This window comes from Cydia fagiglandana, chromosome 1 (genome assembly GCF_963556715.1).
Source record: "Cydia fagiglandana chromosome 1, ilCydFagi1.1, whole genome shotgun sequence".
Classification (NCBI taxonomy): domain Eukaryota; kingdom Metazoa; phylum Arthropoda; class Insecta; order Lepidoptera; family Tortricidae; genus Cydia; species Cydia fagiglandana.
In genome coordinates, this window is record NC_085932.1 from 11,160,077 (window position 1) to 11,185,983 (window position 25,907).

General features: G+C 35.8%; 2 protein-coding genes across 2 annotated transcripts in view; both read left to right on the forward strand.

The window, feature by feature from the left end:
* Positions 1-2,406, forward strand: part of LOC134664124 (chitin deacetylase 1) — a 30,221-nt gene extending 27,815 nt beyond the window's left edge. The window contains exon 12 of the mRNA XM_063520718.1: positions 1,571-2,406. Within this exon, the coding sequence (XP_063376788.1) occupies positions 1,571-1,652 (82 nt within the window). The 3' untranslated portion in view covers positions 1,653-2,406. The remainder of the gene's footprint in view (positions 1-1,570) is intronic.
* The window catches only part of LOC134664336 (calcium/calmodulin-dependent protein kinase type 1-like), an 87,528-nt gene that overhangs the window by 50,609 nt on the left and 11,012 nt on the right, over positions 1-25,907 (forward strand). The window lies entirely within an intron of this gene.

Sequence of the window (25,907 nt, forward strand, 5' to 3'; positions counted from 1 at the left end):
TCTCTACAATTTTAACCAAATAATCTTACGTGTTATACTTACGTTTCATTAAAATCATCGCAATTATACTCAAAGTATTGTCAAATATATAAATAAAAGTTCGGCGATTACATGCGCTTAATACGAAACCTAAATTTGTGTTGACTAATAGGAAAGGTCTGCTCATTGTGCTTGTCTTAACCCAGAAGAACGTACCTGCATGGGACCTGTAAAGTAGATATTTACTAAAGTAGATACTTCCTCATGCTGAATCACAGTCACAGACACTGTTTTAAATAATCTTTATATTAATTTTGAGTCATGAAACCGTGTTAGGTATTAGAACATGAACGTAATTCTAATTTCGATAAAACTATTTTAAGATCTCGGCACGAACAAAATTGTGAGACTCGTGTAAAACAAGCGGCGCGGCGTAGGTTGTAATATAATAAAAGAATGGAATGTGCTAAAATAGTTCCAAGGAAAAATAATAACTTTGTCTCAGTACAATACCTACGTTATCGTGAACATATTGGTATTCGATCCAAAGAAACATTCACGGAATTTTAGGATTATTTTATAACGGATATACAGTGAAACCCGGTTAAGTGGGACCTGGATAAGTGAGAAACCTCTACAGCTGGGACTCATGGTGCGGTCCCGACACTTTAGCACTGAATTACCTCTGTTATTGAGATAAAACGAACCTCTATAACTGGGATTCGATGTTGTGATTTTATAGATGATTTGTTTAAGGGATTCAGATTTGCGAGGTCAATATGATTTTGTGGGATTACATATATTAGGTACCTAAAATTAAAATATAAATTACAGCGTTGATTTTGATTAAAAAATCATTTGCGTACCAGTTGTTAAATTAGACATAGAAATTCGAGACGGGTTGTTTGTCTATATATGTAATTAACATGATTTACTTTATTTGCAAAATTTTCGTAAATATAAGTATGAAAAACATAAACATGTTAAATAAAACCGGTTCAAAGCAAATACGAGTAAAATAGAGTTAATTGGTACTGTCAGTCCTTTTATTTGATAACAAGCCATTATCTCGTTTCTGTGAATAATTCGAGTATTACGATTCCAAATAAGTTTAAAGAGACAGTGAAATAAGCATTTCAAAATCTAATCCAATGTAAACTAGCTGCTAACGTTGTTTTTCTTTCATGTATAAGATCTTAGTGTCTGCAAGGGTTTGGGCTTTATTTTTATGAGGTATTGACATGCTTTTAAATTTTAATGGAACGTGTGATTACAAGTTATTTACAATGTGTTGTTTTGTAGGATTAAGCAATTATTAGAATACCTATAGAATGAATTACAACTTTTGATACCTGTTTTGATATTCATATGTACCTATCACAATGCTCTCTCGAGAGAGCGGTTTGCTAAAATCAAAACAGTCTATTTCATAAATTAAAATAAAAAGTTTTTATTTTATCATAAATCGTTTTTCTTTCAAAGTTAAAATACTTAAAAGCAACTGCAACTCGCACTTGATAATAATACTTCCAGTTTTGACGGTTTTCAAATGCGAACATAACGTCATTGAGAATATTAATTAAATTTCCAGGTACCCGTGGTTGGGAGACTCCGGCGGCACAGGCATTCCAGGCAAAGACAATTATTTGCCCGACAATTTCGAGAGGAAATAATGTGTGAACTAGTCGTACGGCAGGCTGTATGAAAGTCCGCTATGTTTAGCGAACTTTTGTGTAGTCTGACATTTAAGTATATACAAGTAAAAATAAGTAGGTACCTACAGCTTAGTTTTAAACTTTTGATATGCCAGGAAAAAATACGAAAACGATACCTACCCAGCCATGTTCATTAAAAAAATATTGTCGTAGGCCGTGGACTAGTGGGTAATTTGGTTTTGTTACTATACTGTATCGAAGTGCCAACATAAATAATAAAACGTTACTTATACTTTTTGTTTTAGAAGGAACTTACTGGAAACGCAATAAGGAAAGTGTTATTTAACTACGTACGTATATACGAATGATTACCTACTCGTTTCGGTCCATGGTTCAACTTATAAATCGTCACTACTTTGAAAAAACTCGTATCTTGTTCTGTCAATCAAAACACTGTGGTATGTATGTATGTATGTATGGGACGCATACAGTGTTACTGCCTTAAACTTTGAGTATCAGTGTGAGATACGAGATTTTTTCAAAGTAGTACCGAAATATAATTTGTAATTTTAAGCCTCGTTTAGTTACCTAATCAAAGTCATTTGAATTTTGTTTAATTCTAAAATTATTTATAAACGCAGTACGATTCATTATGTACGCACATAAATTATGTTATTGTTATTTTTAACGAAACCAGTTTGTTATTAATTTTCCTGGGCTAGACTGGTGCTATTTGAATGAATTAAAGGAGTAATACATTTTGTATAAAATACTTTTGCAGTTTTAATTCTGGAGGTCAGTCATACTCGGAATGCTAATCAGTATGTTAATTGCTTTACCAAAACATTTTCTCCAATCCCCGACCTGTTTAAGAATTCATGCAAATAAAAATCTGAGTTTACAGAATTATGACCAAAACCAACAAACCATTCAATTAAAAGGCTTTAAATTTCGGTTTAGGATTTTTTTGCAGTCATATATATATATAATAGTATGATATTTGCAACATTCAAAAGTCATATGGTTTTGGTTACTGCAGTTTTACTCGTATGTAGGTGAAGTTATACGTGTAGGCTGTATTTAGACATATTTTTATCTTTATTGTCAAATACGAAAACTTAAACACGTAGTTACCTCATTGCATTTGTGCCTACAAGAAGAACAATTCAAATAAGAAAGTAAGGAAATCAAAACTCCAGCGAGAAAAGTTAAATTTCGGAAAAAGCCTCAGTTTGCCAACTGGCATGTAGTACTCCACCTCCATGCAATAATACATAGTTGCTGCATGGCTGCTATTACAGCGTTTGAAATTATAGCGTATAAACTTAGTAGCCTTATTATCATGACTTTATATTCAAAGCGAGAGTTTTTAATGTTGCAAATAATGAATTGTCAACGATTCGAAGAACCGAGTTCGCAAAAGAGTCCCTAGGCTCATTCATTAGGTATCATTAGGGTAACTAATTGCGAAACACAGTTGAATTCTTACAAAAGCTAATTAACTATATATTTTTTATTGCAGATATACCTATTTACATATCTACATTGGTAACAACGATACAAATTAACAACTATAGTTTTTAAATTAAAGAACTAAATCATAAATTAATTCATAAATTAATTATTTATTATTATTTAGGGTAAGATTACAGTTGTACTAGTAGGTACTTGTAGTAGTTTAGATGTATCTGCAAGTACTACTTATTTCTTGAATAGGATAAATGAAAAGCATTAGCATCTCTTTGATTCTGCTTTTATGTACAATGCACAGTAACGTGATCTTCCATCACCCTTGATCCATTTTCCTGTATACTCTTGATCCGTATTATTAATAAACTATATTCTCTCAGCGGGTGATGCCATGCTGAGCCCAAAGAGAGTATGAATATAGAAATTATTAGGGTTAATACGTCATTTCTTACGGGGCGACAGTGGAGCTGTCTGATAGCCTGAGAGCCGACGTAGATTTAATTTGAGATTGCGCTGCGAATGGCGGCTCGGAAACTTTCTCCATATTCACATGCATTAGCTGCTCTTACTGAGATTTGTTGTTATATTCTATTCTGATATTGCCTTCAGCTCATTTTGTTCACATGTTTGATGCATATCATCGACATTTTTAGTAAATTACTATTTACTAATCGGGATTGGAACTAAGTACTTCACGTACGTAGGTAGGTACTTATACCAAAATAATTAGTACCTAATTAAATAGTATGTACTAATCGGGATTGGCAAATAAAAAAATAAAAAACTAGCAACTAGCAAGTAATATTTTATATTATTTTAGTTTTCAAATTCTTCTTAGGTATGAATCCCTCTTTGGGTGAATGCATCCTCCATTTCAGTCCAGTACTCTCTACTTTTGGCCATTGTCATCCATTGTTTTCCTGCTACTTTTCCTAGGTCATCAGCCCATCGTATCATGCGATGATATATTCTACGAGTATCACGTATCTTTTTGAGATAACATGACTGTGTTTATTGTGGTAATGCAGAAGAGTGGGTATAATGTACATAGAGGGGCTTTATTATTTTAAACTATGTATATTTATTGTAACAACATTTTTTTAAAGCCTCATAGGCATTAATATATTTCGTTTCTAATATAAAGGCCATCTAGCGTTGAGCGTTGGTAATACTGTTTTTTAATACTTGCATTGATCAACAGAGGGCGTGAGTTAGCTCGCTATCTGCATTTTTTTAAATAAAAGGTTTTCTTTTATTAATTTACAAAAATTAAAACCTAATTAAAAGTATAATTGCTGTTCTTCTTTCCTTTTTGGAAATTATTATTAAGTATCTTTTCTTATTGAAACGAGTTTTGGAAGCTGTATCTACATCGTGCGCGCAACGAAACGCAGCGCAGCAGTGGAAGTATCTTCGGTTTGATCTGTCAGCTGTCATTTTTTATTTCGGATGTGATGGAGTAGGATGTCGATCCGTTTTCTTCAAAGGCCAGTGAGCCATATTGTTTAAATCGCGGCTTAAACCGCTTAATCGGAGAATATTATGTTCCTCGTACCATAACCTCTGAAGGCCCCATGCATCGACATGAAAGCACGGACTTACAAACCGGCTTCTTTTCTGCATTGGGGCCTTCAGGCAGGCCTTCAGGAACGGTTTCAAGTAGGGGCTTTTAAGAAGAGGTCTTTCAAGATGAGGTTTTCGTTTACCCCTTCAGTACCCTAGTTAGTCGAGAGTGTCGGCATGAGCGAGAATGTGCTCCAGGCCAAGCTGAGCTGGTACTTCCTTGGCGGCTTAACTAGCATGGACGTTCGGAGGCGGCGGCTGCGGCACCGGAGTGGTTGCTCACCACCACGAAGCTGCAGGCCTCATTTCCCATTCCTTATCTAACTGGAGGTCAGACGGTTTTTTATTATTTTATAAAGGCGCCCAATATTTAAATATTTTTACCCCTAGTTACCAAGGTCTTCCAGCCTATTGAAACACAGACTCACCCCCTGTGCTCTAAAAATTAATACCTATTTATTTAAATTACGACTGAGCTAGTTATTATTATAATATTACCACTTAAATTTCTTGTTGGTGTAATTAATATACTTGTTAATACCAATTTCTTTATTACTTTTATTTTATACCACTATAGGGCTTCCCGAACCGTTACTAGAAAAAGCCCATTCCCATACAAATAGCAATGTACAAATTGCAGAACATTCCCAAAAAGCGGAAACGTTCTCGAGAATGTTCTCCGAACATTCTGCAACATGGAAATTTATTGTTCCGCCATCTTGGATTTTTTCCAAAAAAAATTTTTTGTCATAGGAATCTAGAGGCCTCTATCTCCCGCCATGCCAAATCTCAGCGCGCTCGGACCAACATGAAAAAAAAAAGTCGGCCATTTTGTTTTTTTTAATGCAGTTTGTTTTGTCATGGGTCCCTCTATGACATTTGGTCGAGCACCCTCCACCTATCACGCACCGTTTATAAGTTGCCATACAAAATAAAAGTGGCCAGTTTTCCCGCAATCGTAGCATTGTTCCAAAAAAAATTTTTTCATAGGTATCTAGGGGACCCCGAGATTCCGTGACCGAAATTTCAGCGCACTAGGGCAAACTTGAAAAAAAAGTCGGCCATATTGAAATAAACATGGCCGCGTCAAAAACTGCCAGGGTTTGGTCGAGCATTTGGTCGAGCACCCCTCACCTAGGTCTGACCGTTTGGCCGGGCCGTCATACATTTTTCTGACCGGAAGCGGTAGACCAAAAGTCGGAATTTTCTGGGGGTAAGGATACTACACCTAAACTATCGTGAATATTCATGGTATAAACTACGATAAATAAATAAATTCTCGTTCTCGAGAACATTCTCAGAAGTTACCAAGAAATTCTCATGTGGAAAGTTTCGCAACTTTGGAAACTTCTCGTGCGTGCATTGCTACATACAAATATACATACTATATCGCGCACGAATAAAAAGAAAAGAACAAATTAATGAATTATGAATTTGAATTATCGTTGTGGTTCGCCAAAACTGTCTTCAAAAAAAAATAATAACAATTAAATTTCCTTTATATTCGTTTCCTTTATATTTATATGCACACACATAAAACAACTTAAATCAAGACAATATTTGCACGACCCGCAAGTAAATAAATGTTCGACTCTATTCTACGAGTATTGTCATCTGTGGTCCAGTGAACCCACGGACTGGGTGAATTACTCAACGGACACCCAGTACCCTGTACCTATAGCGTAGGTGTCACCCTCTGTCTGCAATGTAACATCTTTTTAACCGACTTCAAGATTTTAAAACGCTCCTTGATGAACATACATAGTGTCACTATACAAAATCATTAGTGCTTCAAACTTCAACTTTAGAAAAATTTAACAACGTCACCATTTATTTGAATGGTTCTTAATTTTGTATAGTGACATTACGTTTCTCAAGGAGCGAATACGTTGATCATAACTTAAGCGTTAACTTATCGTGCACATGCATCGCAGATGCAGAACACAAAATACTAGTTTTTTATATTTCGTGGGTAGATGAGCAAAAACCTTATTCCAAGTTACATAAATTTACCAAACTTGCATTTTTGTGGTAGTTAAAAGCTATTTTCATTAATAACCCTATCTACAAAGCATATTAGTAGGACGTGATACAACATTTCTTTTAACAAACTGTGTCACTATTGTTAAGTATTGTTCCTTGGACAGCGGGACAGAACAGCACAAAAATAGTTGATCCACCAATATCGGTTATTTGCGTCGATCAACTAAAACGATTTCCACATAAAACAATTGAAGAAATATACGGGTAACGTTTATTAGAAATCAAATCAGCTTTCTTTAAAAATGTATACAGTCCAAAATGTAATTCTGTTAAGTGTTAAGAGTGGTTCCTGTTTATTACTGAATTTTGTAGATATCCCTGTACTAAGTGGCAAGGCTCGGAACCGGTTTTTTCTTCATAAAAAAATACCGGTATTACTACGTTCTTTTTTGTTATTTGATTATTTAATTTTAACGGGACAATCAAATAATACAAAGTTGTTAACTAAACACATGATTCAGTCCTACGCAAAGAGCATTAAATAATTTAAAATAATGGTCTATTTCGGGTTTTACAAAAAAACCGGCTCCAAGCCCTGCTAAGTACCTAGTATACAGGGTGGAAAGATAAGTCGGGCCCTGGAGGGAAACTACCTTAAATCCTTAAGCTGGCTCATTTTACTTAAAGGAGACATTCCTTTATTTTTAAAAAGAAACAAAACTGCATTCAAAGATTTTTTCTTTTTTTCTTCAATTTTGTTTGTCTAAAAAAATCTTGAGTACTAATTATAAGATTTTATGGATATTTTGTACGACAGACGAGTTTACGACCTAATGTTTCTTGGAGAAATGTTATCATTAACAACAGTTATTGTTAATGATAACATTTCTAGTTCATCGACTAGTACAATAAAATTGCGAGTTTTTATTTTTTTGGAATTTTTAGTCGGTTTGAGTCCCGGGCGAGGCAAGCGAGTTTTAGAAAATCTTTGAATGCAGTTTTGTTTCTTTTGAAAAATAAAGGAATGTCTCCTTTAAGTAAAATGAGCCAGCTTAAGGATTTAAGGTAGTTTCCCTCCAGGGCCCGACTTATCTTTCCACACTGTATATACGAAAGCAAACTTGGACGTAGTTTCAGGTAAAAGATCCAATCCACAAAAGTACCAAAACATGAGTTAAGTATACCAGAGAGGTCTCTATGGTGTCTATTTTCATTCAGCAAAAAGAGGCCCAGTTTCCACTGCGTTTTCATATTTTAATCAACGTGGGATACCATCCCACATGTAGGACGGGTTAAAATATATATTCGCTAATAAGTATCCATTTCTCTTGGAACCTTTAGTTATATTCGATCAATTACGGAACTGCTCCACATTTATTTTATCGAAAGAAATCCAACCTGCTTGGATCATTTTTAAGAAAATGTAATTCACACTTTTGATCCTTAATATTATTAACGAAAATGATCCAATTCATTTGGATCCTTTTGAGAAACAAATTTTACTAAACTAAAATCCTTCAGATAAACAGCAAAAAGAATTCATCTCACTTGGATCACTTTGTTAAGAGCTGTTGTAAATTCTACTTTGGTGTGATAATAATCAGCACAAACGATCCATGTAGGTATTTTTTTTAACAATTATGGCCTGGATACGAGCCCCTTTAAGCCAATCCATGTAGGTATACTTGATCAAGCAAATCTTGTCACTAGAAAAAGACGCGAATTTCAAATTTTCTATGGGACGATAACCCTTCGCGTCTATAGGTTGCACCAAGAAAAGTCTGCAGCGGATTTGATAGCCCACACAGTGTAAGTGTTATTTATACGTCATAATTTCATAGAAGCTTGACGTTTAAAATGACACTTGCACTACGTGGGCTATCAAAATCGCTGCAGACTTCACGGTCTGACGTCACATTTTTTTAATCTGTCGCCTTTTTTTACTGACAAGATCTGCTTGACCAGCTATATTTTTATGATTCCTTTCTAAATTCTAATGGCGTTATTTTTAACTATTATGATCAAGTCCTCACTGCTAATTTATTACTGTAAGTATTGGCTTACTTAGACCAATATGCAATAATTGTCAAAATGTGCAACAACCGAAACCATTTTTTTAATTGACACTACTTACAATTTTTATTTAACGGTAAACATAAAAACGACCCAACGCGGTATTATAGTTGGTCAAGCAAATCTTATCAGTAGAAAAAAGCAGCAAATTAAAAAAAATCGCGCCTTTTTCTACTGACAAGATTTGTTTGACCAGCTATAACTGTTAAAATTATCACTAAAATAATAAAATAGGATTATAAACATAGGAATCGTTTTTGACCATTTAAAAATAATAAAACACGCAAAAATAATTAAATATATTTTGAATTCGTCTCCTAAGTTTTAAGCAAGTTATACATAGTATATTAAACAACTTTCTTAGTAAAAAAAGGTGCGAAATTCAAATTTTCTACGGGATGATAACGCTGCGCGCCTACGTTTTTTTACATTTACCGCTTTTGGCTACTGACGGAAATGACTATAAAAGTCACAAACTTTGGTAATTTGTTCTCTTTTTGGTAACTTGCAACACTGTTCGTGTCATAGTGTTGCTGCGCATTATCAAATTTAATCGTGAGACAGTAATGTTTTTTTTTTCAATATTTGGTTTAATGGTGTACCCTTATTTTACCGCCAAATTTTTTGCAGAATTTTGTTATACAGAAAATTATTCATAGAATAATCGAATCGCAGATTTTTATTACAATTAATTCTGTTTCTTCGATTATTCATTTCAAAGAAACATATTTTGTAACTTGATTAAACTTCAGAATATTTATTCAAAGATTTTTAAATAAAATAAAAGACTGACTGTAGAATTATTATTCATTGAATATTATTTGTGCGACACTACAGTTCACAGAATATTAATTTCCACAATTATTATTTTACAAAATTACCTTTCATATACTCTTAGTATTCATTGAAATTGCTAAAAAAGGAGTTTAGGTTACTTTAGAGCTGCAACTTCTAAGAAAACGAACCCTTGCTGGAAAAGTGGGTTAGGTTAGGTTAGAACTGCGACCCCTAAGAAAACGAACTGTTGCCAGAAAAGTGGGTTAGGTTAGGTTAGAACTGCGACCCCCAAGAAAACGAACTGTTGCCAGAAAAGTGGGTTAGGTTTGGTTAGAACTGCGACCCCCAAGGAAACGAACTGTTGCCAGAAAAGTGGGTTAGGTTAGGTTAGAACTGCGACCCCCAAGAAAACGAACTGTTGCCAGAAAAGTGGGTTAGGTTAGGTTAGAACTGCTACCCCCAAGAAAACGAACTGTTGCCATAAAAGTGGGTTAGGTTAGGTTAGAACTGCGACCGCCAAGAAAACGAACTGTTGCCAGAAAAGTGGGTTAGGTTACGAGTAGGTAGAACGGCAACCCCTAAAAACGAATTCCTTCCAGAGAAGCAGATTGCGTTAAATTAACGACTAAGTAAATAAAATTCGACTAAATGACTATTCTGTATATAAAATTTTGGTGAACTGTATTTATAAGAAGTGACTTTTCTACAGATCGATGATTCTGTGGAATGAGATTACATGAACAAATTGTTCATGAAACAAAACTAATGTTTCAAATTTTTGGTGAAACGTAACTAATCCGAACTAAAATTATTTAAAGTAAATATTCTATGTAAAGATTATTTTGCGATTTGAAATTACTTGAAACATTTTCTGTGAAACGAAAATCTGCAGAAAAACTGACGGCAAAATAAAGGTAAACCGGTTTAATACTGTTTAGCAAAACTAATTTCATTTTTTATGGTAAAATAATACATAATAATTAATTCAATTGTTTTAACTAATAATATATTTATGATTTTTTATCCAATGTTATTGAATGGATCCTTATTGCACAATTTAAAAAAACCGACTGTCCATGAAAAGTATACTTTTACGAAAAGGATCCAACCCCACATTTGGTCAAATATCTCGACAAATATTGCATGAAACTAAACAATGTATGTATAAATATATAAAATGCGATTTGGCTCGTTTTTCATCAAAACACATAGTATAAAAAATATCTACCAGTATAGAGGAATACCGATTCAAACTTTAAATTGCCATAACTTTTGTTCAACTTTTTGTGGATTGGAGCTTTTACCTGTAACTACGTCCACTTGTTTCACAGGCACATAATAAAGATATTTCATATCAGCTTCACATCAGAAGGACAATGCCATACGTAAAAAAGCATTTCATACAGTATTTTGTCCGATAGTAAGTTGTTAATTAGATAAAAGAACAGCATATATAAATAGTGCAACTCATGGCATAGGTACCTATAATGGAGCATTCCACGGGCTGTCCGTACAAACGCATTTTATTTCCTGTGTTGCGACTTTTTTCTCGGCATTCAAAGCAGGCGATTATTTTTCTGTGCATATTTTCGACCATTTGTCATAGAAAAGGAAACTCTTAAACCTTTAAATCTTCAGAAACTTTGCGTTTGTACGGGACAACGGTAGACGATTTCGTGGAATGCTCCTAATATTACTATACTTATACTTACGCGATTTACTGCTATATCGTATTTAGACCGCGGTTACTAAATTTCCTTACGAAGTTCAGTTTCCTTTTGAAGTTTCGAATGTCAAAGGCAACCCGATCCAATGTTTTACTTAATTAACGTTAAAGATCAAACTAACTTTCGGGTTAATAAGAGGCTAAGGGACAGTCCGTCACAAGGATCAAAGGGACTAAATTAGCTCCCTTTAAAATAGGGTGAGAAACATTAAGTAGTTATGAAACAGTTACACCATTTATCTACGTGTGTTCTGAAAAACATTAATTTTTAGGGTTCCGTACCCAAAGGGTAAAACGGGACCCTATTACTAAGACTTCGCTGTCCGTCCGTCCGTCCGTCTGTCCGTCTGTCTGTCACCAGGCTGTATCTCACGAACCGTGATAGCTAGACAGTTGAAATTTTCACAGATGATGTATTTCTGTTGCCGCTATAACAACAAATACTAAAAACAGAATAAAATAAAGATTTAAATGGGGCTTCCATACAACAAACGTGATATTTGACCAAAGTTAAGCAACGTCGGGAGTGGTCAGTACTTGGATGGGTGACCGTTTTTTTTTTGCTTTTTTTTTGCATTATGGTACGGAACCCTTCGCGCGCGAGTCCGACTCGCACTTGCCCGGTTTTAAAATTAATTAAGACTTTTGTGGCAGTTATACCTATAAGTATAAATTGTCCGATATGTTGTAAATTTTTCCACAAGTTGCACAAATAAAATAATATTAAAAATACCTACCTTTAAGAAATAAGAAACCAAAACATTGCAACGAACGAACCATAAATAAACATGTAAAACCTGCGTAAACAGCAACGTATGAGGGTAATAAGGCCTAAAGATATATTATCAGCATGGCGCACGTTACAGCCCCTCAAGCATGCAAGAGAGCTTCATAAAATATAATAAGACTATTACCTAGAGGCACGATGAAAACAGGTCAGCGGTGGCCGCAGGAAAACACATGCACGTATATTAGAAGCCGAGAACGAAACGGCACCACCCTGTCCTATGCGGTCTGAGGCGTGAAATCTTTTATAGGCTCTTTTATAACCCCTATTGCCTTGATATAATGATGCCAGACTTTTATGCTGCTGTATGTTCAAGAAAACGACAGTTGTTTTTTGAAAAGAATACTAACAAAGAATCTAACATCAAACTTCAAAAATGAATTAGCGTATATTTCACTTTATATTACAACAATTAGTAAGTAGTAACACTAGAAACTAACAACAGACAGGATCTTGATGTAAGAGCAGACTTAATTAACTTGGCACAAACAGCGCCTTAATCACAATCGATCCAATAAGTCCGTTCATTATTTTCCTTTATCAACGAACATAAGAAGATAAAAGCAGCAACTTATTCTTGCGGACGACATTTTTATGTCGTCAGAATAGGGAAATAACGAAGTCATAAATGAGAGTTGGACGATAAACAAGCTATAGCCGTCAAGATAAGAGTGCTCTGCGAACTGATGCTACAGCGATTGGTGGATAACACCATTTACCTATTAACAACTTTCAGCAAAAGTTTCAGTTTATTTCGCTTTCTAAATTAAGTACAACTTCAGTCGGAAGTGAATTAAAATCAAGGATACACCTTATACTAAGTATGTATGTCGCGCTCGGTAGGAGTCTCAGATGGCACACATTTAACTGATTCCTTGTTGTTGTGTCTGTGCGTAGGTCGGAAAACTGATACCTACATGCTTTAAAACCGCGTAGGCGTAATCACAAACTACTATGGGTATTTTTATTCAAGCACATAGTTACACGACTTACACGTATGCGTGCACGACGCTTTGTTGTCATTTTTGAGTTAGTGTAGGTACTACCTTAAGGGTCAAGTAAAACCAATGCACCCTTTTTTGGGCAGTCGTGTAAAAATATAGTAACACCTCCCAGCTTAGCCTTTGCTTTCTTTAGAACCTACTGATAATGGCTAGTAGGGAAACCTCTGCTGTTACCTCAGCTCGATGTGATATGATAATTGAAAAGTTAAGTACCTAAAATTAAGGATATTGCTATTTTTTATTTGAACGGTACCTAATATCTAGGAGGAGGTACATGCATTCAAGGAAGAGACCTATGATTTTATTAAATAAGTTCGAGGCAAATTGACTTAAGTACATAAATATAATATTTAGAAAGGATTAAATTCAATAGTCTTTTGAGTTTGAGTAGTGGAGTGAGCATCGCGTCGGCTGAATGGAGCAAGTTTCAAGTGAACGGGGATCTGCAGGCGCAACGTCAAAAGATGGCTCCAGCCGGCGACCTAGCTCGGCTCGAGCACTCCGAGAAAATGTCCAAACAAGAAACCTTTTCAGTCGAGCTTATAATTGAATAGGTACGTTATTAGTCACTGAATAAAAATATTATTTGCATCTCTAGTAAGATTGTATTTATACAGTGCAGTATAAGGCAAAGTAAAAAAGATGTTTTTTTTTTTATGAATATGTAAAAGTCGTCTTAGAGAAACAATACCTATATCCTAATTGCTGATTCTTAAGGATGACTACGACGATATGGAAGACGCTCCTGGGCTGAGGCGTCCGACATGTCATTTTCTATAACGGCTGTTCGATGATCACGTGGTGCTTTCCATAGAAAACGAAGCACCGGAAGATCCGGCCAGGCCCCGGCCCGGTCTATCGCGAGTCATCCTTTATTCCGGCAAATACGATTTAGCAAGGTAGATAACTAACTTTACCAAACTAAAATGTTTGTAAAGAAGATTAAGTATAGTTTTTTCTTTGCAACATCACAAGGATATTTAAAGGCGTTTCGTATTCGCGTCGGCTACAGCTTCAAGCTGTCCGGCTCAAGTTTTGCGGTTTCTTGCAGAAAAATAACATGTTTCATCTGATAAGAGGCTGTCGTCGGCGTGGCTCGTGCCTCCGCGGCCAATACTTGCGGACATCTTTTGTTATTCCGTTTTGTTTTTATTGCTCGCAGAACTGGAACGTTTGCTCTCCCGAAAGCCTATTAATGTTATTCTAGATAATGCAAAAGTTAAAAAACTGTTTACCCAAAGTCTTTGACATAGAAATGTTAGGACAATGAGTAAACTAACAGTAAACAAACTTAATGACCACAAGGAAAGAACTACCTTTCATTATTCTACTACTTTTTTGTACTAGTTTTGTTTTATACCTACTTCTCATTACTTGTTTTTGTTAGTCGTTCCTACAAGCGTAATTATATAACATTTTATCCCTAATTGTTGATTATAAGCACTGAGCAAACAAGTAAACTGTAAGAAAAGCGAGCTACTGATTCATGACAACGAAAGAAGCGCCTTTTCACGCCGCTTTGAATCCTTTCATGCTCAGAAAAGGGGCTGAATATCAAAAGCACAGTCATACGCAGAGTTTGCATCATGTCAATGACTTGCGAAAATTTACTTTGTTATCGAAACTCGTTCAGGTTTAGCTGAAAAGATGACCAAAATGTAATGAACTGGGGCCAGATTTTTGAATTTCGACCACTCGATTTCGTGTATTTCGTTCAATAATATCTCCAGTACCCGGCATTTAAATTCTACTAATAGAATTAAAAACTCGTATTTCAAAAATTAGCATTTAGCTGTTTTCCACCGATTTTCGAGTGACGAAATCGAACGCTCGAGATTGAAAAATTGGTCTTCTGGCAACATAGTATGTTATATTTACATATTACCCAGTACAGTGTTTAGTTTTCACTGCATTTCAAATGAACATAAACACCTAGCACTTCAAATGGCATACATCATTTTTTAGTTGGAATTCATAACTTTATGTTCATTACTTACATTTTTTGACGCAAGCATTCCTGCTGCGGGAATTTGCTACGCGAAGCCCATTTTAGGTGAAAATAAACTTTTTATATACCAGTGATGATCTGAAGGGATTATCTGTCTAAGCTTCCTTACTATATTTCGTCGAAGTAAGTACCTAGTATCAAAGCGGGCTTAATTAAATCTGGAATCAGCGGGGTAGCCTTTTGACCTTATTTTCTAAAATTAGCCGATGGATGGATATACTTCAGCACCGGAGTCACGGGTAGATTTAATTATAATTTTCCTAACTGTTATTTAATTTGCCAGTTCTAAGCCCTAATTAATCGTTTTCGTATGTTAGGTACCTATGTCATCGAAAATCGAAAAATATAAAAACTCAAGTCATAAAGGTTCAAACTCGTCCTAAGAATATAAGCGCTGAGCCACAAAAGGTGGTTAGTATGGGAAATCTTTAACTAGAATATTCTTATAAAGCATGCTTGTATTATTTTAAATTAAATAAATCTTGAATTCATAAACTTGAAAAATCTTTACCAAGTTTATTTAAAAATAAATGTAGCTAAATAAGGGACCCTATATAAGTATTGTATATATATCTGCAACTACGTATTCAAAATTCAAGTATTTTTAGAGCAAAAGAAAAAGATTCCTTAAAACCAATTGTATTACTTTTGAGGTCACAATTATCAAATAGTATTTACAGCATGCGTAATTGTGAAATTAAAAATATATGGATAACATTGTTAACGAGAATCTAAATACTTTTTGGGACGTCGGATAATCTTCGTTTACAGTCCATACATAATTAAATAAACTAGCAATTTTATGGACTCACTTGTACAGTCTATAAGTATTATGTAGAATAATTAGACCGTGACCGATACTTTTGAACGAGAACTGTAAAGTTCCATCTCTATCTGAAAAAGTATTCCAGGGTGGCATATACTTTTGGTGCGTTCGTTGTTTGATGCTGACTGTACGTAGTTGAAAAGGATATTAAATTTGGTGAACAGTTCAAACTAGGATTTCAAAGTTGCGTAATATTCAGATGAAGGTTTGTCACAACACAATGCATTCTGCGGTGTCGCCGGGTCGCGGCGGCCGGGGCTGGACGCGGGCGGAGCCCGGCGGCCGTAATCGCGGCCCGCGGCCCGACCGCTGCATGCTGCATTATGAATTTGTACTCTTTTGTTCGCAGGTTTTAATTCCACCGGTAAAATGTATTGTTCATGGAACAAAGACTACGGTGTCATTGTTGTTGGCCAAAGTTCATTTAAATTCCGTGCCCGTGAGAGGGAACAGTAGCAAATATGAATTCCTTTAGTCCTTTTGTCAAACTGTTTTGCTCGCTTTCGAGTAATTCTTTTGAATTGTACGCTACGCTCTTGGTACGATAGCCGTGGTCTATTAAAATCTGTCTGTGAGCACTTCAGATCCCTTTAGGTATTAAACGGATTGTGTGTTTTGGGTAGAGATTATTAGGTAGGTATGCTGTATGTATTGCTTAAATTAATTTAAAATAAGTTTGATTTCGGATGAATGATTATGATGCATCCTATGTATCATTTCAATTGATTTAAGTACCTTCATAAACTAGCTATTTGTGGTTTGATTCGGTTTAGAAGTTTGAAAAACTACTTATTAAAAATATTCCATTTTCCTTCCTACTCATATTGTATATATACTCGTACCCATGAAACTTTACAGACTGCAGTTGTTTGAAAAAAAAAAACGAATCTTGAATACGGAATGATGCCAAGCTATAATACGACCGGAGCAAATTTAAAATAGAGCACAGTGTCCTTGTTAACAATTCGTTAAACAGCAATCGAAGCTTGTGAAAGTTTGGTAGCGACGAGAGAAAAGAACTCCTCACCCTGGCACCCATCCAAAATTGTCAGATCTCATCACATATCTTGCAACAAGTTACATGCTTTGCTATAATACCTACAAAAATGAAATTAGAGACTTGTCTTCTGTTAAGTTTAATATTTGACTCATTCTACCAGATATTGAATTTATATCCCTACTTAGGTATGTAGCTGTTTAGGTGTAAATATGTGTGTTCCTATCATTTGGCGTGTACAAATTATAGGTATGTTTTGTAAATTAATTTCTTTTGACTGCTGCTATTCATCTTAGCTGTATCGAGTTGTCAATTATCCATAATGAAGATTACAATAAAACGAGGTCCAATCAAATTGTACAGTTCAAATAGCTGGAAGCATAATTCGATTGGAATAAAGTCCATTTTCATGATTCCCCTTTAAGAGGCGACCTGCGCGAGGCCAAAGCAATTTTCTCGTGGGCTAACAGAAACTTGAAAAAAGAAAATTACACAATTTGCTAATGGGCATGGCTCGGATAATAATTTGGCGCATTTTTTCGTACGAAAAGAGATATTAATGAGAATTGAAAATATGACTTTTTATCGTGATTAATTTTCAAGGAAAAATTTAAGATTCTGTTAAATTCCCTGTAGTAGATAAGTTTCGTTTCGTTTTGTACGAAAAGTCCAAATATTTGAAATAAATATAAAAACAGTTATTGGCTATTTGAACCCCCGGGGTTATTATTTGTATAATATACTCGTAAATAGGTAGGTGCCTACTATACGAGTATGTTTTAAGTTTAAGTACCTACGAATACTCGTGTTGTGTGGCCAGTATTTCAATACAGTATATGTAATTGATAATTAAAGGGTTCAAAAATAGAAAAATAAAAAACCGCACAAGTGCGAGTCGGACTCGCCCACCGGTTCCATACTTTTTAGTATTTGTTGTTATAGCGGCAACAGAAATACATCATCTGTGAAAATTTCAACTGTCTTGCTATTATGGTTCGTGAGATACATCCTGGTGACAGACGGACGGACGGACAGTTACCCTTTGGGTACGGAATCCTAAAATGAACATTCATACAGAATTTTTACATACAGTATAGGTAAAATGGATCGATATCATTACAAATTGAACAACTGAATGGGGTCAGTTTTTTAAAGTAGTATTACGGTTCGGGGCTAAGAAAGCATTTGGGGTCAGCTGGGTTGTATAAATGCACGATTTGGTGGCAAATTTACAACTTCTTCTCTGCTTCGGGCTTCGGAAGGGGCAGTAAACTGAGAAGCAATCTCGCCGCGGCAGCCGTCGAGTTATTTCGCAGAATATTGCCGGGCGCGTGACTAATAAAATGACAAATAGAGGACATGTGGTCTCCCCAAGTCTCTTCACGAAAATCACGGACATATGGATAACCCAACTGTCGAATTGTTTTATAATAAATTAATGGGATATTTCTTATTTATTATTTTACCCAATTGCTGTAGAAGCGTCGATTTGTGTCGCTTGGCCATACTGATCATTCGCGCGTGCATTTCTCTCGTACCGTAGGTACATGTATTGGCATCATTTAGATACCCTGTTGATGTCTAAATTTAAGTTACATGGATCAAAGCGTCCGCGGTGTTCAAAGTAAAGGCATTCAAGTCAAAGTGAATACACTTAAGGGTATTGGTATGAATGTTAGAGACTCTTCGCGTGTAATAATCAAGTGAACCTGCTTGAATATCGGTATGTACCGAACTGCTTTTCCGCCGCGTCGCACTTATGTCCCGGTGTAAGGCAAGCACTAGACGAGATTCTCAATTCCAACCTTTGAATTGTACAGTCCCGTTACCTGTCGGACCCGATCCAATCTTGGTGCGCTGTTCGCATGTGTTAGTGATAGTATCCGACTTATGTGTTCAACCAATCATATGGGCAGGTTAAAAAGGTTACGGGTTTGGTGGTGAAGTTCTTGTAAATCGTAGGTCAGATCGAACTTATTATTAAGATTATAATTTATTTACGAGTATGTAGTTTATCAGTATAGTTTGCTTTTTTTAGGGTTTTGTAGTGACCTAGAAACCCTTATAGTTTCGCCGTGTCTGTCTGTCTGTCCGAGGCTTTGCTCCGTGATCGTTAGTGCTAGAAAGCTGCGATTTGGCATGGATACATAAATCATGCATTGCGACAGAACGGTAAAATAAAAAGTAAAAATATTTTTTTTAGGGCACCTCCCATACAAAAAGTTTATTTAATATTTTTTTTTTGCATTGTACCAATAGTGTTACGTATCGTTGGATAGGTTTCTTCAAAACGAATAAGGGTCTCCCAAAACCATTTTTTGATATAGTTAATATTTTCGGAAATATGCGCTCCGAGAGAAAAAAATATGTGTCCCCCCCCCCCCCCCGCTTTGACTTTTGAACCACGGGTCCAAAAAATATGTTAGAGCTTAATAAATACTTTCAATGAAAACTATAGCGAACATGATCGGTTTAGTCGTTTTTGAGTTATTGCAAAAAATCTTCTATTCTTAATAAAAATACGTAGCGTACAAAGCGCTGCAAAGGTACTCCCTTATGATGTTATGATACTTCCTAATAGTCCCCGTTTGGCTTATTTTGGCAGAATGGTAACTACGAAACCCTACACCGAGCATGGCCCGACATGCTCTTGGCCGATTTTTTAAATTAATTTCAATATACTTCTGTGTCTGCACGAATTGTATGTATCTCTGTTTGGCCCTATGGTTGATTGGTAGAGAACGCCATTTGGCATTAAGTCCGCCATTCGTAAATAGTATTTTTTTAGGGTTCCGTACCCAAAGGGTAAAACGGGACCCTATTACTAAGACTTCGCTGTCCGTCCGTCCGTCCGTCCGTCCGTCCGTCTGTCACCAGGCTGTATCTCACGAACCGTGATAGCTAGACAGTTGAATTTTTCACAGATGATGTATTTCTGTTGCCGCTATAACAACAAATACTAAAAACAGAATAAAATAAAGATTTACGGCCGAGCCGGCACGTGCACGTCACGCACACGCAGCCAGTGTGCACAGGCCATTAAATGGGGCTCCCATACAACAAACGTGATTTTTGACCAAAGTTAAGCAACGTCGGGAGTGGTCAGTACTTGGATGGGTGACCGTTTTTTTTGCTTTTTTTTTTTGCATTAAGTACGGAACCCTTCGTGCGCGAGTCCGACTCGCACTTGCCCGGTTTTTTTTTTAAATAAAGTTCAAATAAATAAATTATACATTTAATGCGATTTCTTTGATCGATCAATGACTTTTGTTAGGGTTCCGTACCCAAAGGGTAAAACGGGACCCTATTACTAAGACTTCGCTGTCTGTCCGTCCGTCCGTCCGTCCGTCCGTCCGTCTGTCACCAGGCTGTATCTCACGAACCGTGATAGCTAGACAGTTGAAATTTTCACAGATGATGTATTTCTGTTGCCGCTATAACAAGAAATACTAAAAACAGAATAACATAAAGATTTAAATGGGGCTCCCATACAACAAACGTGATTTTTGACCAAAGTTAAGCAACGTCGGGAGTGGTCAGTACTTGGATGGATGACCGTTTTTTTTTTTGCTTTTATTTGTTTTTTTTTTGCGTTATGGCACGGAACCCTTCGTGCACGACTCCGACTCGCACTTGCCCGGTTTTTTTTTTAACACCAAAATACATATTTATAATATAAGTAGTCTTAAATATCATAATAATTATTTTATTTGTCCATACTTCAGTATAGAGCGTATATGTGAAATAAAACTAATATGTTATTTAACGTGAACGTCTTTTTATCATCGTAATTTAAAATATATCGACATACCATTTACTTAGTAGGTTATATAAAATACACATTCTAATTAGGCAATTAGTATTTGTTCATCATTCAAAACTTATGATCATCTCCCGTATATTTAATAATATGTAGTATGAATAACATTCGCTAGAGGATATAATAAAGGCATTCTAGCCATTTTCACTGACTTGTAGACACTCTGAGTTGGTGTAGGCCCGTTTGTCAACGGTTATTTACGAGACACTGCAGCTAACTGCTGCGCCAAAATCACTTTGAGAGAGCGAAATAGCTTTATTGTATACCTACCGCCACTTAACCCTAGAGATTGGATCGTTTCGAAACAGATCAAACAGATGTATGTGTACTGGCTATGGTCACTTATACATACATTTTGAATAATAAAAATTCTTTTACATAGAAAAGGGCACAAAACAGATTTTGTAATAGGTTTTAGCGAAATGAAAATAACTTTAATAAGTGTATAAGCCAAAGTTTCTCACGGTCGATTAGTAACAAAAATATCGCACATACATCAGTCAGAAGGAAAGCGTAACCAATAAAACGAAACAACAGAGCTATCAGGAGCAGACGCAAGCGTCACTGCTGCCCTGACATTGACAAATAAGCCATTCAGAAAAAGAACCCATTTTCCCTAAAACCCCTACTACGATCATTAGTAACAATTAAGAACCGTTCTAAGCAAATGTTATTAACGCAAATAATATTTGATTATGTAACAGTCTGGTTGTATAAATCAAATATTTTTAGACAATATTATAACCAGACATCGTACATTTTCCAGCATTTTTGGTGCAGCGGAGTGGTGTTAACGGAATTGGTATAAATAATTTCAACCCTAATGATTAATTAGCGTTAATTACGTTAATATTAACCTTAATTTACCATTTCAGTTGAAATTATCTATACCAATTCTGTTAACTGGCAGGAAGTTGCGCAGGATCGGGACAGGTGGCACGCTCTCGTTTCGGAGGCCAAGATTCTCTTTGGATCGCTGAGCCAAAATAGTTAAATAGTTAATTCTGTTAACACCACTCTGCTGCACCAAAAATGCTGGAAAATGTACGATTCTTGATTATAACACATATTATATTATTTAAATCTAAACAATTTTTTTTATTTATAAGTTTTAGTGTTTTGTTATAAAGTTGTAAAAATGTTATTAAATATTTTTTTTTAATCTAAACATATTTGAAAAATATATGAACTTGCTTATTTTTAGTTGAATAGAAATTCACACTGGTTCTATGCATTTTTCCCCTACTAATATTTTATCGCGTTTTGTACCGTATGGCATATCGTATGTATTTCCAAATAAAATTTGACAGCAGGTTTCAAAACGAGCATAGAATAGTGTAGCTCTACATATCTGTATAATAGTATAATAAGTGCGTGCTAAATGAATTAATAAAGTTAACATACATTGTACCTTTCCGTATAATTACCCAATAACTTTACATATTCAGAGTTTGAAATTTGTTGGGAACTCTCACGGTCGTGGTAGGCGTCAGAGCATCACGGCATTCGCGGCAGATTACCCGCAAGATTCAGTATCTACTCCCTGTTTGTCACGTTAATAACTTTAACACTTCGCCGATTACCAAGTGATACTGTTTTAATCTTATTACGTTATTACATATAGGTATATACATAGGTACGTATGAGGGTTGCAATGCGAGTTTACATACATATTTTCTACGATAGGTACCTATCAATGTTACGGTATACTAACATTATTATTAGCGCGGCTTCGACCAAGATTGATCCATCGTGGCAGCAAGAATGTTACTAAGTCCCGGTGAGTCTAACAGGCCTTTTCGAAAATGAACCTGACATCAAACCAATAGTCGAATATATATACTAATCACCAGTATATATTCTGTACTTGTATTGGTAGGTACTAACCACAGTACAAATACAAGTACATACGTACAAGTCAGAGCGACATGAACGCGCGAATGACAGCTAATTGACATGATTCCAATATCATTTAAGTATCGGTATGGCGTCTGGCAGCTGTTCATTGGTGGAGGTCAGACAGACAGGCCAGCAGAACTTTTCAGTTGGAAAAAAGTAGTATATACTATATAGATAGTTGTGCATATTTATCTAATTAATGATAATGAATGAAACAATAAGTAGGTAGATACTTATTGATTGCAGTTACAAAAAATGTTGGTCATGTTAAATATAATGATAATATTTCTGAACATGTTTTGAAATAATAACATTGATAACAATATTCGTAACCTGTATTATCTAACGAGAAAAAAGTTCACAGTATTCTCGCTCGAGTCGACATCTAATATCGCCGTTCCGGTAGTAGGTGCAGTGAATACGGAATCGGGCCAAACGGAAGCCGTATACGAATTTAATCTCGCAGAGATGTGGTATCGCAGAAATTGCTGCAACAAAGCCTCTGTTTACTACGATCCCTGGGACAAACTTACCTATACCAAGGCTATTCAGGGCAATTGGAAATATTAATGCTGCGTTATTATACGCTGGATGGTAAGCGATAATATTTGCATGTAAATTTGATGGGGTCGAATTATACGGTTCGTGTGTTCTTTCATACGTTTTATTGGACATTATTAATATACTTTGAAAAGGCTTATTATGCACTGTAAAACGTAGTCCTGCGTAAATTAAATTAATAAAATGTCCGCTGCCCCTTTAATTTACTTGCGACAGTTGCAATGTCAGTCTGACTTCACGACAATAAGGCGTGTGACAGCCGCCATATTGCCCAATATGGCGGCTGTCAAATACCGCTCTCGGAGACGTAGCTAGTTAATTTGTCTCAGGCGGACATTGCTGGCGTTTATCACTTACAAATGAGTATTGATGACCGGTCAACTGATTGTCACTATTGGTACCATGGCAGTAGTTAGTACATTATTGGTCCTTAGTTTTAGTCAGTCTTTTCTGCGTTTTTTAGAAGACTAAGCTATTGCACAGGATACTGTATAATATTAAATTATGTACTTACTATTAGAACAAATTAAATTATTTTCAGACAGTATTTTAAATTTGTTTTTATCAAGTAGAGGCACTACTATATAAATTATAAACTGAAAAACAAGTCTTATACTAAGATAAAGTGACCAAGGCCACCAGTGCCCCAGGCCGGAATCGAACCAGGCCGCGTAGCCAAGATGCCAATCGCTTACGCTCCGTAGCGATCGAAACGCAACTGTCACTGTCACACTAATATGGAAGAGTGATAGAGAGACATAATGCTTTTCGTTGTCGAAGCGATAGCGATTGTAACCTTGGCTAGGCCGGCAGCGTCCTCTGCTATCGCGGTAGGTGCCTTTGCCTTTCGGCCACCGGGCCACAGCGGCATAGGTCGAATTTTCCAAGTATAAGCACTTCTTACTGAAGGCTTATGGCGCCTCCTGGCCATCCCTAAGGCACCTGCCGCGATAGCACAGGACGCTGGTTCGATTCCAGCCTGGGGCACTGGAGGCCTTGGTCACTTTTTAGGGTTCCGTACCTCAAAAGGAAAAAACGGAACCCTTATAGGATCACTCGTGCGTCTGTCTGTCCGTCTGTCACAGGGTCTGTATTTTCTCGGAAACTACATGACCAATTAAGTTGAAATTTGGTACACATATGTACATTAGTGACCCAAAAATGGGTATGTTTTTTTTATAATTTTAAAATACATAGGTTCGAAGTTATTTAACAAAATAGCCAAAAAATGACCATTCCCCCCTTTTATCTCCGAAACTACTGGGTCTAAAAAAAAAATACACAATAGTTCTTTACCTATGACACGAAAACTTATTACAAATGTGCAGTCAAGCGTGAGTCGGACTTATGTACGGAACCCTAGAAACGTGAGTCCGACTCGCACTTGGCCGGTTTTTCTTAGTACATATATGACATTTATTTCAGTTTATTAAATTAATTGTTAAGATGTCAACTTCAGCCAGTATTTCAATAGAAACCTGGGGGGGGGGGATATTGGGGACATCTTACACAGATCAACCTAGCCCCAAACTAAGCAAAGCTTGTACTATGGGTGCTAGGCGACGATATACATACTTATATGGATAAATACATACTTATATAGAAAACACCCATGACTCAGGAACAAATATTAGTGTTCATCAAACTGTGTCACCGAAATGATAATTTTTAGCTTTTAAGGGTTTTATTATTGTACGTATGTTAAGTATTTTCTTTTTTTTTTTTCACTGGACCACGAAAACAATGTCGTCATGATTCAAACTTTACCGGTCGCCGTGGAAAGACCTAGGATTTACCATATCGGTGTTGGTAAAAGCCCGAAGTAAACTAGTAAGATTTAACATTTCTGGCTTTTACCGATCGGCATCGGTAAAAACTAGGATTTACCGGTAAAACCTAGGTTTTGTTGTACTTCGGGCTTTTACAGTAACATATACGCGATTAAGTCTTATTTTTAGGTTAATGAAATAAATAAACAAAATAAAAAGCCTTTTATTTTCAGCTATTTGATACATGATTTGTTTGGTTAGTTAGATTTGGTTAGATGTTAGTTTTATTTTTTTTAGTTAAATTGATTTTTGTTAGTATTTTTACTCTTAGTCTAATAAGCAGGAACCCCTGTGGTCTAGAATTTTTACACCCTCGAAACTATCAGAATACTATATTGAGGTTATATTTAGTTTCTACATAGTAAACAGAAGTGGCAACAGCATCGTTATGCTTCGCGCGCCGCCGGTGCTATCAAACGCTCTCGCCGCCTGAACCGGCACGTGATTCTGAGACAAGTCTTTATATTTATACAAGTGGTTACAAAAACAAAAATACAGAAAGCTCATACAAAGTCAGTTATGGGTTTTTAAGCAAAAATAAAGAAGGTGTATTTTATGTATTTCCGAATACAGGTATTCATCGTAGGTCTACGACAAAATGTCGAGTAAATAGTTCCGAAATGTACCCATAATGCCATCATATTCCGAAGTATGTATTTATTTGGAAATACCCGAATCCACATTAATAAGTACTATACAGATATTAATGACATCATATATACCTAAGTAACAATTACAAAATTTCGTTATTAAAAAAAAACATTGTGAATGAAGATGATTTCAAAAATTTCAAAGGAGGAAAATAATATGTTAGAACAAACAAATCTTAGCTAATTTTGCCAAATAATTGGAGGTTATTGTTATGTAGGCTGCATCTCACTGTAGGTACGCATTTAAGGATTAAATCCTGCGTAATGATGATGAAAAGGCGACCATAACGGGAGGGCTTT